This window comes from Kockovaella imperatae (genome assembly GCF_002102565.1).
Source record: "Kockovaella imperatae strain NRRL Y-17943 chromosome Unknown BD324scaffold_2, whole genome shotgun sequence".
NCBI classification, from domain to species: domain Eukaryota; kingdom Fungi; phylum Basidiomycota; class Tremellomycetes; order Tremellales; family Cuniculitremaceae; genus Kockovaella; species Kockovaella imperatae.
In genome coordinates, this window is record NW_019028942.1 from 598,073 (window position 1) to 616,165 (window position 18,093).

Consider the following 18,093-nt stretch of genomic DNA (forward strand, 5'->3'; position numbering starts at 1 on the left):
CGTACCGATACAGAGCAGTCAAGATCGTAAATCTTCATGCAGAGGTGCGCACTCAGCGTTGGTCTTCTTCTTGGCCTCCTTCACCTGCCTGGCCTTCCGTCAAGCTTCAGGTCTGTTCAAAGCCCCCGGATATCTCTCCTGCAAGGGTGTCTGTCAGAGGCACTAACCGTTGGCCTGCAAACGGGTCACAGGGCTTCTCGATGTTCTCGTAATCCCACGTAAGCGAGGCTACGGCAGTAGAGGCAAGTCAATAGTGTAAGGAGCCCTCGGAACGTAACGGAGATCCATCTATAGCTCTCAAGGTGCTTCATACGTCGTATCTGTTCTCTTGGTGCGACGCATAAAAACCATGCATGACCTTAATCTGCGTCTGACTGTGCCCGCCCCCGCCCTACTCCATCTCACATTTGCCTTCTCTATCTCTCGATTGGTTTGGAAACACGCCCAAGAACTGTACCGGATTTCCGGACCGACAGCCAAAAATGGCATCAGCGTCGTACACGTTCTCGTCGCCCTCATGTGGTGGTCTCAGCACGCACGTCATAAATTTTCATTCGTCGGGTATTGAGACTCGAGTTTAGCTCCGAGCGAAATATACTATGTATCGTCGATCGAGCAATCTTTCAGGATGGATATATATATATAGGTTAAAAGGAAAACAGCATGCATCGTGGGCAACAAATCTCATACGTTGAGCGATAACTGCTAGCCATGGGACTGCCATTACTACCCACGTTTGGCTCACACAGTGGTAGGCCACTTTTGTACACCATCACGGCGTTGACATCCTTCGGGTTCACGTTGATCGGGTATGATAATGTGAGTGAATGGGTCTCGCGACCTGTGATCTACAGGCACACAGGATCTGGATCTGACCTTGTCCTTTTCTTTTCCCCCTTTTTTTTGGTGGGATCTCAGGGCGTTATGGGAGGTATCATCAACAATCCACCGTTCAAGACTACGTTCGATAATCCCAGTGCAAGTCTAGTAGGCACCATCGTCGCCATCTACGAAGCGGGCGCAGCGATCGGTTCATTGCTTTGCGCGGCGGTCGGAGAACATTTAGGACGAAGATGGAGTCTGATGCTCGGCGCCATTCTCATGCTTGGAGGAACGGGTTTCCAAGCTGGCGTTTCGAGTTCAGGCGCTTTGATCGGAGCTAGGATCGTCTCTGGCTTGGGGATGGGATTCTTGAATTCGACGAATCCAGTTCTTCAGAGTGAATCGTCCCCGAAATCAAATCGAGGGGTCTTCATCTGTTTCTTACTATCGATGCTCAACCTGGGGATCATGTTGGCTTATTGGGTCGGTTATGGATTCACAGAAGTGGGAGGATCAAAAGCTTGGAGAGTCCCAGTGGCTTTACAAGCCATATTCATCATTCCCATCATTGTCTTGTTGTTCTTCGTCCCGGAATCACCTCGATGGCTGGCGGCGCACGGAAGAGAGGATGAAGCTCTGAGAGTACTTTCACGACTTGCAGGCAAGCCAGAAGATGACCCAATGGTCAGGGAACAACATCAGGAGATCCTGGTGAGTTGTGACACTACGAAACATGACTTTCACTGAGCAGTCTTTCAGGTCGCCGCTCGACTTCAAGCTGCTGTAGGATCAGGAACTTGGTCGGATTTACTCCGAGAGGACGAATTCAGCTCTCGAAAGAGACTGTTGATTGCCTGTTCGATCCAATTCTTCCAGCAAATAGGAGGTATCAACGCCCTGAACTATTACGCGTGAGGTTTAAATCGGGCACATTGACATCGCTGATTTATGAAGCACCAACCTCGTTCTCGCTGCGGGTGAAAATCTACATAACGCCTCACTGGTTTCTGGAGGTCTATTCACATGGTTCTTCCTTGCTTCTTTCATCCCCTGGTTTCTCATCGATAGGGTCGGTAGACGAAAGTTATTGCTCGTCACTATCACCGCCATGGCCTGCTGTTTCGCCATCGAAGCGGGTTGTGTCAGTGCGGTGCAGAGATCGAATAGTCGAGCAGCGGGTGCAGTCGCGGTCGCGGTATTGTTCGTCTATTTGGGCTTGTTTACCGTGAGTCTACTGTACGACGCCGTCAGGGACATCTCACCAACAGAGTGTCACTCACGCTGATGAACCTTGTCAGATTGGATTCCAAGCTGTCGTCTGGGTTTACCCATCCGAGGTCTTACCTTTACGTCTGCGTCAACGTGGTAGTGCTATATCGACATTCTGCAATTGGATTACCAAGTGAGATTTGTCCTTCTCAATTGCTTAAAAGCCCTTCACTGACCCGCTGCTCAGCTTTGCCATTGTCGAGATGACACCACCTGCGCTGAAGAACATCGGTTACAAGTTCTACATCGTGAGTCAACACCTGCTGCATCCCAAGAATTGCGTTGAAACGGTTCGTCGTAGATCTTCGCAGTGATCAATGCCTCTTTCTTACCTATCATCTACATCTTTTATCCTGAAACTGCTGGCATGTCCTTGGAGTCGATTGACGCCCTCTTCAAGCGGGACGGACCGGCCCTCGGTGAGACTGCCAAGAGGAGGGAGATGGAGGAGAATGCGAAAGCTAGAGAGATTGTCGAGAGGGAGTATCAGGCCACCAGCGGAGTGAGTCGCGTGTGAGATCCCGAGGTCCACGAGTACGTATCAATTCAAGCATCATTTGGTCTCGGATCATATAGCTCAGAGCTGTCGAGTCTGGTCTACTGCATGTATATCGTTCCATTCAGTTCTCTTAACTGTCTCCGCAGCGATATCCCAATCGTTACTACATGCAGGAGGTGCAAAATGAAGTCGATTACGCCGCTGCTGCTCCAGGAACTACCCTCCCATCCACACCTCTCCCTTCCTTTTTCTTCTTCGCAGCTTTCCGCCTTCCTTCCACATGATCCTCTATGAAATGCTCAATAGGCAACTCGACATATGCCAAAGGTGCACCACCTCCCTTGTCGGCCTTCAACTTTCCCCAAGGTCGATCTTCTTCTTCTCTCCACTGCATGACCCTGCCGAGCTCTTTTGCAACGCGAACAATGTCCAATGGCGGAGATCTAGGTCTCGGGTATATATCATCCGGTGGAGGCGTCACAGGTTCACCAGGTGTCGTGGACGGACTAGCGATAGGTCGAATGGTCGTGGTAGTGAGTGTCGCTCGTCCTCTTCCCTTTCCACCTTTACCTTTACCCAACGTCAAGACACGACGTTCTTGAGCTGGTAAAGCAGCAGGAACGGGAGTCGGACGAGGGGGACCACCATTCAAAGTAGGAAATGCGCCGCCTCCTGATTCAGCCACGAGACGTTCTTGACGTTCTCTCTCTATTGCATCACGTTCGGCTTTTTCAATAGCGAGTTGCGTTTTGATATCCATTTCAATCGTGAGGAGGATACGAGCGAGCTGGGCTGGGGAGAAAAGAAGGTTTTGACAGGAAGGGCAGGGCAAATAGACTGAGTGGAGGGAACACACGACGAGACCGCAATGTTGGCAGATCGGAGTGTAGCTGGACAGCGGGTGGTTTCGGGCTAGAACGAACATGAGAAGATCGCTCTGGAACAGACACCTACAACCCGATAGGCATCAGTCGAACTTACCCTGGCAGAAGCACTCAGGATATGGCTTTGCTTGCACCTTTCCATTCCCCTCTTGAACGGCTAATAATTTCTCCCTGATCTCCTCCAGACGCTTCACATCTTTACTTCTCGGCATGTCCCATATCCTGTCTTCTGAGCCTTCTTTCTTTCCAAAATCAGCAAAGCCAGTCCCACCAGTCCCACTCCCACTCCCGCTCCCGCTCCCGCTCGCCTCGGATGATTTGGGCGGAACATGATGTACTGTCAACCGTCCTCCAGCTCGTGCACCTTCATGAGCTTGAACGTGATGTCTCTGATGCGGTGTGCTGGATCCAGAACCGCTGGAAGAATAACGACCAAACAGATCCTGATCAGCAGCTTGATTCTTCATGTACATCTTCGCATGGGGACCGAAGGCGTTCTCTAGATTTTCTCTCAGACCATTGGAGGATTCAGAACGAAACATTGGGCCCTCTGCGGGACCCGATGTGGGAGCTGGAGCAGTCGAGCCAAATTTTGACGGCTTAGACGGACTTCCTGCCCTCGGCTTTGATCTCGACACCGTTGGCGCTAAAACGGCCGAGCTCGTCTGGATACTGGGGAACCGATAGGCAATGTACTTGTCAATGAAGATCTTTGCAGGTGGAGAGGGACCAAGAAAGTCCTAAGAGTTGTCATTCATCAGCTGCGATGTTGAGTATTTCGAATGCCCCCATGACGCGCCTGAAGATGTGACTTGAGCTTGACTTGATTCTGCTGTGACTCAAGATCTGGCAAAATGGCCTCTTTGACCGTCTCCTCATCTGACGCATGTGAGCAAGAGGCAGTGTAGAGCTCGAGGTCTCGGCAAGGATGAGCTCACCGAAGGAGAGAATTTGAGAAAGGCTTGAGATGATCCATGATGGGCGTGTCGAAGGCATCGTGAGCTTACTCACGGATCTCACAAATGAATAGGACTGTATGATCGTATTCAACAACACACTTCGGGACTTTTGGTCGAACCTATATTTCGGATCCGAACGATGTGATGTAAGGTACCTCGAACAGTGGCAGCTTGGCGCCGGAGTATACACAGCTCGGCTGCGCCGAGTGAGACTTGAGCGCGATGCATGGAATGGTCTTGTGCGTATAGACATCGTCAAGATCGTCAAGAGGTCTACCCGTAAATTCGTAGTGATGTGTACAGAGTCCGACAGTTAATACAACGGTCCTCTAGGCATTCCTCTAGAGCGGAGGTGTAACCCTATCGCCCGGCCCTCGTCCGCCATCGTCTATCATTCATGTCGTCGTGAAGAGTCATTCTCGTGCTGTTCAACATAGCCTATCACACGGATCTTGAGCTCAAAATGGAGCACAGCCTCGGACACTCACAACACCTTCAATCCCAGATCATCACATACCTCCTTCCAATCCCATCTGGCATCACCTCGATCCGATCTGGTCCACGACTCCATGACGATCTTGGCGGCGGTATCGATGTCGAAGCAACATTGAGCTTTGAACCCTTCGAGCAAGGTGAGGCACCAAGATCGAGCTTCTGGGGCAAGGCAACAAGCAGCAATCACCGCGGGCCATACCAGACTGAAGGAATGACCATTTATTTAGCTTCTGGCTCGACCTGAAGAAAAGGCTACGACTCACTCTATTGGCATGTTGAGGACTGCAGTAGAGACTGTACAGTATCTGAGAACTTCCAGAGCAGCAGATTGAATACTGACGTCGTGCCGAGGGACATCGTACACTCTTCGAAGGAGGAGAATCTGCAAGTCTCAGCGATGTCCAAGATCGCTCGACTCACCCTCATGGCGAGAGCGTAAGCCCGATTTCCAACATGAATACGATCCTGGTCCAAAGTATTGAGCTCCAGATGCTGGATCCAAGCGTCGACGTCCAATCGAAGTTTGCTAGCCTCTTGTTCAAGAGGATCGGCAGGGTCTAAGTTGGCAGAGAGAGTAGGTTGCAGAACAAATCTCTTGCCCGATTTCCCCACACGAGATAATAGTCGGGTGAGTCGGGCAAAGAGGTGGACCATGATTCGGGACACTGCACAGGCTTCAGAGACAGCGAATAAATGGATCACTCACTCCCGAATTGCTTCTCCACCGAATATTTCTGATAGGTCGACTTGCATTCGAACCTGTCCAACCGTCAACACAGTTCGCCTAGACTGGAGCAGACGAAGCCGACTGACCACCATTCCTCCCATTGATCACTAAGTAGAGTAGGCTCCTCTCCAGTAGTCAGACAACCTACAGTTCCGAATAAGCTGTCATACCCACATGCCCATGTGGACTCACCAAACGTCTCATAAATCGCCAAGATCTCCAACATCATTCTCGCGGGTGACAGCGTGACCCCCTCGGCAAGTTGACGAGGTTGTGACATTTTGAGCATCTCTGCCGGCCCGCCGCGACTGGTGGCAGCATTCAGCACACAGACCATGCCGATCCGAGAGACAGGTTGCTCACAATCTGACCATCTCCTTGGCCATTGAAAAGTTGTCGAGCCAACCATTGCCCCCGAAAAAGATATCAATACTGGCGAGAGCAGTGATTGCCCCCAAAGTTCCGTCGGACGCCGCTCCATCCTGGCTCATGCTGCTCCTCTTGACCATTTCTTTGCCCTTATCCCTCAACTTGGAAGCGAATTGGAACATGTTGGCAGTCTGGTGATTGTTCACTCCGCTTCGTGACAGAAGGAATGCCTGGTGGATCGCCCCAGTACCCAGAAGAGCCACGCGCAGAGCGTCCGAAGCGAGATTTGTGCCTTTGGGGCAGGCAAGCGCGAGAGGGAGGTTGATAGCGAGCATGGGGTTCAGACCGGAAGGGATGGCCATCATGAGCGGAGCGGCATTGGCGGCGTAGTGGAGGATGAGTTCTCGTTCCTGAGGTGTACTGAACCAGGGTAGGAGGTCTGGAGGTGACATCAGCATGGATGAAGAACATAAGACTCACAGTCTGGCGCAGTGAGCATCGGTGCGCTCCCTTGAGCTCCGAGGCTTTCCACAGCGTCTGAAACGTTGTTGAAGGATCGAGCTCCCGAGACAGTTGATGGTGTTGCTAGTTCCGTTGTACCGGCAGCTTGTGAGTCCTGTTCTGGTTGAATGGGCTGATGATCTGCCGCTGGGCCAAAGATCTCTTCGGTGACACCCTCTGTCGCAACTGCACTCCCGCTCCGAGCGTCCAGATTGCCGCCGGCGGAGAGAGACAAGAACGACTTGTGCCATGACGAGGATGAAGCGCTCTCGCCAGTATGGTCAAACTTGGTAATATGCCCGATTGTTCTGCACAAATCGTCAGCATACTACGAGACAGTCTCAGGTCGATCTCGCTTACACTGGTGAGTCTGGTTGAGCAGTCTGCTCCAAGTTACGAGTACTCGACCTCGTTTCATGAACTCGACGTGCAGTGTCTTCGACGACCAGAGCAGCCTTCGCTTTGGTCCTCACTCGGCTCTTGCCCTTCCTTCTGGTTGATGACTTTGCTTTCTTGGGTTTGGGAGCTCGATTCGCAGTGTTTTCACCCTCGTCCTTGCGTTTCCTAGGCACTGAAGTGTTTTCGGGTGGGTACTCGCACTGAGACGAGGACGGTACTATCAGCCAGATGCTTTCGCTTTCAGCGTTCCCATTGACTCACCTCCCTCTTCGCAATGATACATCGCTTGCACACCGGTCTCTTTTCGTCGCACTTGATCCTTCTATGCCGACAGCAAAGACATCCGCTTCGAGTCCGCGAATACTTCATCTTCCTCTTGACGCCCGCGCGGCTAGCCCTTGGCGCTCTATACGTTGACGAGGTAGAGCTCTTGGTAGGACTCGGAATATCCGGAGAGCTCTGTTGAGAAGCCATCTCATACTTGGTTTCCTGGGGCTCAAGCTGATGTGTTCCGTCACCCTCCACACCCACCTCCTGTCCGTGCTGCATGTGCCGCTCGATCGCCAAGCCTAGCTCTAGCTGCCCCTCATCGTCTCTGTTCAAGTCTGCGAAAGATGATGTGGGAGAGAGGGAACGATCATCTTGTGAGGGCGTTTCAAAGATTGACTTGATAGGCGATACTTGACCAGTACGCAGAGGTGAGGTAATGGTTGATCCGCCTCCTGCAATTATCGTCTGAGGACTCACTGATCCATGTCCATGATGGATGTGGGATGATGGACGAGAAAGGCTTTGATGCGCTGTTGGCAGAATGAGAGGCGGCAGAAGAGTGTAAGGATGGGATGAGTTGAGAGAATGCACAGGCACATATCGCAAAGGTGGGAAAGTATGGGTCCGAAGTCCAGGTGAGGAAAAGGATAGAGGATGGTTTAGATGCTGAGGAGAGGTTGTATGCGAATGATGGTCCTGCCACCATCCTCTGATCGCAGACTCGGCGGGCATCGTGGGTGTCGACGTGGTCGGAGTGGTCCAAGAAGCATGAAGGGTCTGAGGTGTCAAAGGGAGTGACAGGGCGGCGGGATGAGTTGGAGGAGTGCGATTCTTATTGTCAAAGGATACCAAGAGTGGGTCAAGGTGCAGAGGCGTGTGAAATAGTTGATGGTGGTCTTGAGCGATGTGCAGATGATCCAGCTGGAGGTGATTATACCGTGTCGTCGATATAGGAGTCAGAGGTGAGAAGTGATGAAGGGGTACAGAAGAGTTGGTGATGAGGGGTCCTTCGTGAATACTGTTCTCACTGCCTGGCATGCTGATGGGCAGGAAGGGGAAGAGGAGTAGGGGTCCCTTTGAGTCTGGGCAAGCGGTCGAGTCCTCCTTGAGAGGCGGCGGGACTGCAGAACGCTGCCGTCTCCTATTGAGGTCGGGCGACTTCGCTGTTGGCTGAATGACCGGGGGCGGTGTGCAAGTTGAAGAATGAGTCTATGCTCAAGAAGCCTGAGGGAGATAAGTAGAATGGCAGGAGAGATCAAAGTGAATCCCAAGGGGGTTGCTGTTATATGATCTCGCAGCAGTCTTCTCTGCAAAAAGAAAAGCCAAAAGATCTCGCATCGACATGAAGAGGGATGTGCAGTTCCCAAGGATGACTGGATGCCTCGTGTGGCTCTATTCTTTCCTTGGCTTTCATTGAAGACTTTCATTTTCACAAGGTTTGTGTCACAGTCAGTAGTAGTCAGTAGTCAGTAGTCAGTTGCCTCGTGGTATAGGTGAGGCCAGGGATCCTTTGGGCTAACCCTTCCACCCCCTGGAATCAGCCCGATGTTCGGAGATCCAGAGGGGTGGTGTTACATTGTCTGGAACTTGCAGCACACGTCAGATGAGTACTATTAGAGCGTCTATGTGTTGTGTGTGTGTTATGAATCTCCGTCCGAATATTATTGGCTTTTCGGCCGACGGGCTGGCTATCTGGCTGGCCTCATTGTGTATGATACGCATTCGACTTCTCGCCACGAGGTGTTCTGATGTGAATGTTTGAATGGGACGGGCATCAGCTTGGCTTGGAATCAACGGCCTTAGACGGCTGGATGTCCTATCTCGATAAACGGGGGGACACAACAGGTCCAGAAAGAATCCGCAACAGTTCACTTTGTGGCGATTGTGCCAAAATGACACGACACATTCGAAGAAACCTCTCACAAGGCATTCTGGACCACCATCAGTGGATTTGCTTCGAACGCGTGAGCACACGCATCCCGAACACTCTTGTCACGACGTTACATACGACATTCAAGTATTTGTTTTGTGCGGAGAGAGAGACAGGGGAGAAGAAAGTAAAAACGGTATGGACTTCTTTGGTAATTCTGTTTTCCGAGAGCGACGTGTTGGTTGGGAGAAGATGTTATGAGCATGAATGTACGTTCGATTCGATGGAAAGAGGAATATGTAAGAAAGGAGGAGAGAGGGGAGATAGGAGTCCGATAATACACAGTTGAGACTTTCTACTCGAATTGACCGTGTTTTTGATGTCCGGTGCGGATCGTCGAGAGGGCGGCTCGGAACAAGGGGGAGTGGGTGCGGGAAAGAAAAGCTGGGAATCGGTCCAGGCTATGAGGTGGAAAATGAGAGCTCTCTGAATGATCCACATGGCAGTGAAGCCGCCGATTCCAACGGTGTGAGAAAACGTAAAAGAGGTGTGAGAAGTCGATGGGAGCGATGGAGTATAGGAGGCGGCCAGATTGTCCAGATAAATGAGCAACTTGCCTCCGTCCCCTTGTACATGCGTCTAGAGAAAAAATAAGTTGATGTCGTCGTCGTCGTCGCAAACATTTCCCCATGACTCTTTGTGCTGGTGGGAAGCACTGTTACGAAGATACTCCAGACATCTACTTGCCACCCTTCTTGTTCTTTCTCGGGGGCGTGACGGCGGCTGTGAGTGGGGCGAGTGACAAAGACGAAGGCGAATGAACAAAAAAAGAGGAGGGCAGATCTCGTCAGCGGATTCTCCTCTGAGACAGTAACGACTTACGTCGTCCTGCCGCACCGTACGCACCACCGTACTTTGGAGCCTTCTTCTCGGCTGGCTTCAGGATCTGGCAAAAGCGTCAGCACACTAGTGGTACACGTCTGAGGCTGACGCACCTGGAAGGAGCACAAAAGTGTGTCATCCACACTCATCATAGCACCGGCATTATCAAACTCTCCACAGTAATTCGGCGCGGAGAACAAGGTGACCAGTTGACGTTTGGCAAAGAATTCGTATCCATCCTCGACGACCTGCACAAGCCTCAGCATAGGTCCCAGCAGACCTAGCAATCGTCTCACCTGATGCGCTCTGCAGATCAAATCCATATCGTGTTTCTGCAGGAATCTCGACACGACATCCGGTCCAAATGTGAACGAAACGCCTCTATCGTTCTCACTCCAACCCGTTATATCCTTATCCGGGTCGGCCCACAGGAGATCGCAGAGCAGACCTAGAGCAGGTTAGCTTGAATTTTGAACATGAATCTCACCTGTATCAGGTACATCTGTTGGTCGCATGACTCGTCGGATCTGCTCCATACTTTGTAGGTCGGGACTCTGCGCACAAGTCAGTCCCAGAAAGCTTAATCAGACCCACCAGTCCTCCGTGCATTGTAAAGATCTTCTCGTCAATGATAGCGGCGATAGGTAAACAGTTGAAGCAGTCGGTAAAAGTCTTCCACAATTTAATATTGTAGCGACGTTTGCCTAGACACGGCAATTCGTCAGCTCCACTCCATCGCAAGATCTACAGGCTCAACCCACACTCGTCGTAAAACCCGTAAATCCTGTTGATACTCGCGCACTCGTGATTTCCTCTGAGGATGAAGAAGTTTTCCGGGTATTTAATCTTGTAAGCCAAGAGCAGACAGATTGTTTCCAGACTCTGCTTTCCACGGTCGACGTAATCACCGAGGAAGAGGTAGTTGGCCTCTGGAGGAAATCCACCGTACTCAAACAGCCGTAAGAGATCATAGTATTGTCCGTGAATGTCTCCACAGATTTTTATCGGCGCTTCTAGTTCCAGAAGAATGGGTTGAGAGATGAAGATTTCACGAGCTTTAGTACATAGGTACCGGATTTCGTATTCTTGCAGCTGGACCGCTTTACCTGGACGGTTGCCGCGGACTGGAAGGGAGACAGGGAGTCAGTTGGGTTCGAATCAAGAGGCGTAGGGGCCTGACTGACCCTCTAGAAGACGGTCAATGACCGAGTCCAAGTCAATCTCGCCAGTCTCGTTGGACATTGTCGGATAAGTCTATGCAGAGGAGTGAGAACGGAGGAAGGGTGGAGAGGCGTGAAAGTGAATGTGCCGTGAGAAGGAGTTCTGGCGAGGATTGATGATGGCAAGCAATTCACTGGACTGTGTGTCAGCATGAACGTCCCTGTATAGCACCGCGCCTGCCAAGTCGCAGTCGATTCGAGAGAAATGCAGGATGAGGGGATTCCGAGACAGCATGATCGTCTGCCGATGACCATGGTCTACATGTCTGGACCGTGCGGTCTATCCAATGACCAAGATGTATGACTCTTTATCGCGACTCACCGTTTCGAATGACGGGTCGTCGCTGTTTCAAGATTTCAGCTGTCAATCTTGATCCTTTTGCTCTCTAAATCTCCAGTTGTCCTTCTTCAAGCTCGTTTCTCGTCTATGCACGTCTACACGTCACGTCGGATCAAGTCGGGCAGAGTATGAATGGGCGTCTGTTGTCTTGTGACGACTATGCCGGTGGGGTGGATGGATAGATCGTTGAAAAGCTTCGCGATGCGGTGTTGGAGAAAAAGACAAGAAAGAGTTGAATTGGAAGGAGGGTTTAGGAGTATTCGTCACGGGAGAGTCCAAGAATATAAGGAGCGTCTATACGATTTGGTCAGAAGATATTCTATCCTCGTGATGTTGAGAACGAGAGGATCATGCAATTGAACTGAAGACCGCCGAGGAGGAGGAAAAGGAAGGGATGGAAGGAAAAAAACGAAGAGAAAGCGAAAGAAGAACCAAGGAAGAAGAGCGAGACACACAGTGAAATCCGACTTGGCCCCTCAGAGTATCCTATTGTCGAGTGAGCGGCGGAGAAGGATGGTTTCAATCGCTGTGGTCTTGCATCCGTCCAGTGAAAGTGGATGAGATGATTGGTTTGAATGATTGAGTGAATGGAGTGATATAATAATACCCACGTCGCGCCGCCCTCTAACCTCCCCTCCTCTTCGGGATTTTTACGAAGGGGGGGAGAAAAACAGATCCGCCACATCAGCATCTAACGCCGAGTGCCATGATGAGTCATATCTCCGTGGCAGAGTAGAGGGCTTTGGTGGCTACTAACCAAGGGTACGGGAGGTCAAGAGTGCATCCGAGTGAACAAGGAACGAAGACTGCACGGTGCTGACATCGGTGCACAGGGTTGGCTTCAAGATGCATCTATCGTGCTACGACAGACACCATTTTAAAATGATCACGCATAAACCACTTATCTACGTCACCAGCATAAGTGACAGCCACATCCTCATTGCAGCCTGGGTCCTCCTCACTGTGGCTGACCTATTGAGACGGCGGCACAGAGCCTGAAACGCCTGCCCCAGTTGTTGGGGTAGCGGACGGGACCTCGACATGTGGCACAGTGTTGGTTGTCGTTTGAACGGGACGGAAGCTGGGATCGGCTTGCTGCAGTGAAAAAGTCAGCAGTGAACAGCAGTTGAGAGGCTTCGTCCATGTGCGACAGACAGTGCCGCGCAACTCACGTTGAGGTATGAGTCGACCTTGTCTAGACTCTTTTCGGCAAAGTCGGCGACCTGCGTTAAGATACCAGGTTTGTCACCCGATGCAGTCTTCTCATTGATGGTGTGAGTGACCGAGTTGAACGTGTTCTGCGCCCGCAGATATCAGCTCGCAGTCTCACCACTATGATCGACGAGTCCAACAGACTCACAGTGACTGTGGATGAAATCTGTCCGAATACAGCCTTGACCTTTTCACCCGCTTCGGCCGCGGTGGCCGGTACACCGTGAGCTTGGGCTTGGGCGCCCAGTCCAGCAGTGACGGTGGACGCAGCGGTACCGAGATCTCTCGGGTGAGTTGTGGTGGTATCTGTCGAGGTAGCAGTGGCGGTAGTGGACGGCGCAGCTGCTACTGGAGCCCCGGGAGCCGTAGATTGAGCGTGAGATTGCGGAGGAAGTCCAGCAGCGGCCTATTGGGAGTGTCAGAGAGAGCCTGTCCTAGAATGCTGCCAAGGAGCGCGAAGAACGAGCAGCACACATTGCGCTCTACCTCATGATCCCCTTAGAGACCAGTGACTCCACACTCACATCAAGCTTATCGACCAGTTGATGACCCTTCGCAATAGCAGCGTCGGTGTAAGGTTTAGCTTTCTCCAGGTAAGGCTTGGAAGCCTCTTGGACCTGGTTAAGGAGCTGATCAAAAATCATCAGCACCTTGCATCATGTAGAGTCAAGCTTGAATCAATCCTCCGCGACGCCGTCGCCGTCGCCGTCGTCGTCTGAAACTCGCCCGCGCCTCATCATCACCGCCCCTTTACTCCAGCCACGCACTCACCGGCATGACGGTCTCTCTCGCTCTGTCCAACATACCAGGTTCCTTGTGGGCTATGCTGTCCAGGACATGGGCTGGTGGTTGAGTGATAGACTCGGCGGGTGCCACTGGCTTGGGGATCTCGCTGTCAGACATGCTGGTTCTGATGTGACGGGGTAATTGAGCAATGTTGGGGATGGATAAATGGGTTTTATCTGGGCGGAGCCGAAAAAGATGGGAGAGCTTGTAAAAGAAATGATGTCACCGTTGGGGGAAAAATTGCTAATGAGCAGATCCATCCATTAGCGTCTCTCACCAGGCACATTAGGATTCGATTCCTCACCCCGTGTGTGTTTCCCCCGGTCGTGGCGGAGAGACTTCACAGTTGCTATGGCACCTCGATTGGACGCATCAGGTGCATGGCCTCAACAGACCTACCAGCCTTCGGGGCGCAGATGGATACTTGACTGCCTCACTGTCTTAAGCAACCTCGGTCGAGATTTCAGCTCCTACTGATCCCTTGAAATCTCACGCCTCCCCCCCTCCCCCCCTCCCCCCTCCCCCCGGTGACCGAGGTGAGGCTCGGAGGGGCAGGCTCGGAGGGGCACTGTATAAGAGCAGTACTGTTCCAGTCCATTTGCGTAGCGTATAGGTAGCCTCTTCCGCGGGCTATAGGCGGGCATGATTGACAAGCTGTCACCTCGCGATTCGAGCTAGAGGCCGGACATCGGTCTGGATGGATGGGCGAGGAGAGTGGAGGGAAAAAGGGCACCTGTTTCGCTAAGAAAGACGGACAGATACCCTCCACCAAGAGTATATATACTGAGAGGGGCACAGAGAGAGACTAGTCATCTCGCTCTCTCTCTCTGTCTCTCTTTCTCTACTTCCTCTTCCTCTGACTGATCGAATTTTCCTACTGTCCCTATCGTTTCTACCAACTTTCCCCCCTCACTCATCGGAAATCAACCCTGTCACTACACCATGCACGTCTTCATCACGGGCGGATCAGGACACATTGGTTCTCGAGTCATTCCTCTACTGATTGCTCACGGACACACCGTCACTGCGCTCGCTCGCTCAGAATCCTCCGCGAAGAAACTCGAATCTCTAGGCGCCGAACCGATTCACGGCGAACTGAGTGATGTGGCACTTCTCGAAGATCAGGCCAGATCTGTCGATGCCGTTCTCCACCTAGCCTTCCACCACGAGCTCCTGCAAGGTCCCAACGCGGACTTTACGGCCCCTGGCAAGAAAGACCGAGCGGCTCTCGAAGCGTTCGCAAGGGGATTAGGAGGTAAAGGATCTGAGAAAATCATCATTACAACCTCTGGAGTTCACTTTCGAACGCCAGGAAGACAAGTCACAGAAGACGATGTCGAGCCTTTGGCCTTTCGACCTGATCACGTTCAATTCCTCAGAGACCAAGGGATGACTGCCTTCGCCGTCCGAATGTCACCTATCACTCATGCGGATGGTACTGGAGGGTTTTTACCCATGTACGTGGATGCGGTCAAGAAACTAGGTTACGCACCGTTCATCGAAGATGGTCAATCTCGATTCGCAGCCTGTCACGCGGATGACGCAGCAGACATCTATGTCAAGGTGTTGGAAAACGCTGCCAAGCTCGACAACCTTTTCTATCACGCAGTTGGCGAAGAGGCAGTCACGAATAAGGAGTTCGCCGAAACCACAGCGAAGAAACTCGGTCTCGAGACCAAATCGATCTCTCAGGAGGAAGCGGGCCGACTGTTGGGATTCACAGCGCACATGTTTGGTGCAGACTGCCCAGCTTCGAGCAAGATCACTCAGAGGGAATTGGCCTGGAAGCCAACTGGACAGACCCTGGCAGAGAACATTGCACAGCACGTAGAGTAAAGCAGTCGTCGTTCGTTCAAAACTTTCAAATACATGCATCGTGATCATGTTACAAGATAGAATGACAAACGATTGATATCCATGTTTGCGTCGGGGCAGAGTATCTGCCCTTTTTTCGATGTATTTCTTTCGACTTAGTAGTGGGAGTAGTCGATGTCATCTCTCGGGACCATTGAACGAATCGAGCGTGGCGCGAACGGCAATAGCGTGAGGATGGTCTCCGCCTGTTGTCCATAAGACAGGGGATCGGTTGAAGCCATTGAAGGTACTGGCGGCGCAGAGGGTATATGCTCCCATCTCAGACCAAGCGATCCAATCGCCAACTTGGAGACCCTTAGGCAATTGGACAAGCTGCCTGACACAATCGATCGAATCGCAAGTGGGTCCCCAAACACTGGCCGCTTCAGTGTCTTTGTAGCCCAACTGAACGGGCAGATCAACGGGCAGATGGATGTTAGGTGGAGGAGGGAAGGAGGGTGAACACTTGGTAATCTCATGAGAGATGGTGAGTGGGTGTGGGTGGACGATTTGATGATCGAACATGATGCAGTTGAACGAGCCGTAAACTCCATCGTTGATGTAATCTGGACGAGACGTCAGATGATATCAAGACCACCAAAAGTCAGCACTTACACATCACGTCTGCCCCTTCGTGGTCATCCTTCGGAGTAGCCTCACCGGAAGGCAGGGCCAGCCGACGAGCGATGATGTTCGTGGCGAGAGTGAAAGCTGCTCTCAGTCAGCGATGCACAGCGCATTCAACCGTGCGACCGTCTCACCACTCGATACAAGCAATCTGCCTGGTTCCGCAATGACCCTGACTCCGCTGTGTTTGGGGAAATAGACGTCCAAACTGTCACTGACAACTTGGCTCATCTCTGCAAAGGTCTCTCGCTCAAACCCGCCTCCCACATCGAGGAATTTGAAATCGTATCCAACAGCCTTTCCCATGTCAAAGACCTTTTTGGCTCTCCAAATGGCATCCGCGAATTGGTTGGGATCTTTGCACCCGCTTCCAACATGGAACGAGACGCCGATGACGTTGAGTCCAAGCTGAACAGCGAGAGCCAGTAGACCAGGACAGGTGTCGAGTGGTGCTCCAAATTTGAGGCCCAATCGGCAGAGCGACTTGGAATCGTCTGTCAGGATCCGAAGCACAAGCTTGGCATCGGGGAAAGACCGTTTGACCTTGTACAGCTCGTCGGCATTATCGAACGTCATCATATGAACCCCAGAGTCTGCTGCTGATCGAATGAATGAAGCGGGCTTGCATGGATTCGCAAAGATGATCCTGTCGGGCGACGGAGCTGTGGGCAGTGACAAGACTTGATTGATCTCGGCTGTCGAGGCACAGTCGAATGACGTGCCGAGCAGGGAGAGGAGGTGAAGGACTGGAGGCGATGGATTACATTTCACAGCGTAAAAGATTTCCACGCGTTCGCCAATGGCGGACTGTCTCCACATCTGCACCGCTTGATAGATCGCAGATAAGTCACAGGCGAAAAAGGCAGACTCATCGCCTGATCCTGACAAATCACCAATATTTCGTTCTTGAACCACTTGTCGGAGGAGATCGTGAACGGGCGTATCAACCACGTTGACAAATGCAGGCGAGTCCTTGTCAATCACCCTGATCGGCGATGTGGCCGGAGGTGTTGGAAGGTTGTGAGCTGGAACATACGGGATGGCAGCATGAGGATCCAAAACGTGGATCAGGTTATTTGCACCGCTTATATTAGAGGCGGGAACATGTTGAGGAATCGTGTTCGACCACTTGGTAGATGGTCGAACCTCGTTGAAGGATTGGGTAAGAGTAGCAGTCATCGATAAAAAGACGAGAGGAAGGAGAATAGATGATTCTTCTCGCGAGATCGACCGTCGTCTCAAGGGATATCTGAACCACCTATTTGGAGAATGATCGAGTCAGCTCCAATTGACCTCTGTCGCCTGACCACCTCTCGAGGACAGACTCACAGTCAGGGCACAACGTGGGGGATCACACGTTGAGTCGCTTGAGAGGGGAGACGACGGCGTCGACAAGGCGTCTTTGACGCTTGTAAAAGGAAAGGAAGAGAGGTGAATGGGATGGGATGAGATGAGAAGAAAGAAACAAAGAGGAGAGGAGATGAAAAAAGGCGGAGTAGTCCATGACGCCTGTCTTCGTCTCGTGGCCACTCCAATTTTCACCTGCGGTGACCTTTTTTTTTTCGGTGTTTTGGCAGTATCGAATGTGGCGAAGCCGAGGGGGGGATGTGGCAGAAACAGGAGCGCTGACTCTTGGAATGAATAAATTTATGTGCACTTGATACATGTAGTCATCACACTCAAGGCGGTGTGGAGATGGGATCGGGGCGAAAAGATCTATGTCTCCCTTGTCATCAACGGGACATTCGTGGTTAGCTTGCAGAGTCTAAAGATTTACAAGCGTCTCCACAGCCCGGCCCGAGAATCACTAAATCGTCGGTGACGTCCTGTCCGAACCCTCATCGCTCACAGTTGGAATGCTTGGCGTCTGCTGCTCCTTATCTAGGCTCCATTGATCTCGTGCAAATCGCATGCTCCTATATACGTATGTCCATCCCTTGGAAGCGTTGATCCTCGAGACATCTCTTGGCTCTCAACGAGCTATCGGCGGATGTAGCCTGTAAGGCTCACTATGAACTCAAACGTTGACTCCTGCGAGCCTTTTCGGAGGGATAAATTACTGATGCCTGATTGCGACGTCGAGACCTGTTCTGGACACACAGAACACA

At 51.8% G+C, this 18,093-nt stretch overlaps 7 protein-coding genes across 7 annotated transcripts; 2 read left to right on the forward strand and 5 right to left on the reverse strand.

Moving 5' to 3' along the window:
- Positions 1-653: 653 nt before the first annotated feature.
- Positions 654-2,722, forward strand: BD324DRAFT_234893 (putative hexose carrier protein). The gene is made up of 6 exons (XM_022012243.1): positions 654-1,533; positions 1,582-1,733; positions 1,777-2,047; positions 2,121-2,224; positions 2,279-2,339; positions 2,393-2,722. The coding sequence occupies exons 1-6, from the start codon at positions 712-714 to the stop codon at positions 2,606-2,608; spliced, it is 1,626 nt and encodes a 541-aa protein (XP_021873576.1). The 5' UTR covers positions 654-711; the 3' UTR covers positions 2,609-2,722.
- A 1-nt stretch (position 2,723) lies between these two features.
- Positions 2,724-4,509, reverse strand: BD324DRAFT_234906 (hypothetical protein). The gene is made up of 3 exons (XM_022012244.1): positions 4,486-4,509; positions 3,572-4,214; positions 2,724-3,502 (listed from the first exon to the last, which is right to left on the reverse strand). The coding sequence occupies exons 2-3, from the start codon at positions 4,014-4,016 to the stop codon at positions 2,784-2,786; spliced, it is 1,164 nt and encodes a 387-aa protein (XP_021873577.1). The 5' UTR covers positions 4,017-4,214; positions 4,486-4,509; the 3' UTR covers positions 2,724-2,783.
- Positions 4,510-4,917: 408 nt separating this feature from the next.
- BD324DRAFT_575997 (fungal-specific transcription factor domain-domain-containing protein) lies at positions 4,918-7,398 on the reverse strand (the record flags this gene model as incomplete). The annotated part of the gene is made up of 10 exons (XM_022013164.1): positions 4,918-5,131; positions 5,192-5,310; positions 5,349-5,593; positions 5,635-5,674; positions 5,729-5,799; positions 5,848-5,963; positions 6,019-6,463; positions 6,505-6,793; positions 6,948-7,124; positions 7,186-7,398. 10 exons carry the CDS (start codon positions 7,396-7,398, stop codon positions 4,918-4,920), a joined length of 1,929 nt encoding a protein of 642 aa, XP_021873578.1.
- Positions 7,399-9,911: 2,513 nt separating this feature from the next.
- BD324DRAFT_575852 (Metallo-dependent phosphatase-like protein) lies at positions 9,912-11,188 on the reverse strand (the record flags this gene model as incomplete). The annotated part of the gene is made up of 7 exons (XM_022013151.1): positions 9,912-10,010; positions 10,060-10,194; positions 10,243-10,394; positions 10,434-10,500; positions 10,541-10,650; positions 10,708-11,070; positions 11,131-11,188. 7 exons carry the CDS (start codon positions 11,186-11,188, stop codon positions 9,912-9,914), a joined length of 984 nt encoding a protein of 327 aa, XP_021873579.1.
- Positions 11,189-12,404: 1,216 nt separating this feature from the next.
- BD324DRAFT_235026 (hypothetical protein) lies at positions 12,405-13,828 on the reverse strand. Its single transcript, XM_022012245.1, has 7 exons — positions 13,809-13,828; positions 13,490-13,747; positions 13,243-13,347; positions 12,867-13,124; positions 12,679-12,804; positions 12,469-12,601; positions 12,405-12,411 (listed from the first exon to the last, which is right to left on the reverse strand). Exons 2-6 carry the CDS (start codon positions 13,619-13,621, stop codon positions 12,479-12,481), a joined length of 744 nt encoding a protein of 247 aa, XP_021873580.1. The 5' UTR covers positions 13,622-13,747; positions 13,809-13,828; the 3' UTR covers positions 12,405-12,411; positions 12,469-12,478.
- A 191-nt stretch (positions 13,829-14,019) lies between these two features.
- Positions 14,020-15,377, forward strand: BD324DRAFT_615023 (oxidoreductase). The gene has a single exon (XM_022014672.1). The coding sequence runs from the start codon at positions 14,447-14,449 to the stop codon at positions 15,338-15,340; it is 894 nt and encodes a 297-aa protein (XP_021873581.1). The 5' UTR covers positions 14,020-14,446; the 3' UTR covers positions 15,341-15,377.
- BD324DRAFT_615029 (putative ornithine decarboxylase) lies at positions 15,378-17,455 on the reverse strand. Its single transcript, XM_022014673.1, has 3 exons — positions 16,120-17,455; positions 15,974-16,069; positions 15,378-15,924 (listed from the first exon to the last, which is right to left on the reverse strand). The coding sequence occupies exons 1-3, from the start codon at positions 17,162-17,164 to the stop codon at positions 15,497-15,499; spliced, it is 1,569 nt and encodes a 522-aa protein (XP_021873582.1). The 5' UTR covers positions 17,165-17,455; the 3' UTR covers positions 15,378-15,496.
- Between the last annotated feature and the right edge of the window lie 638 nt (positions 17,456-18,093).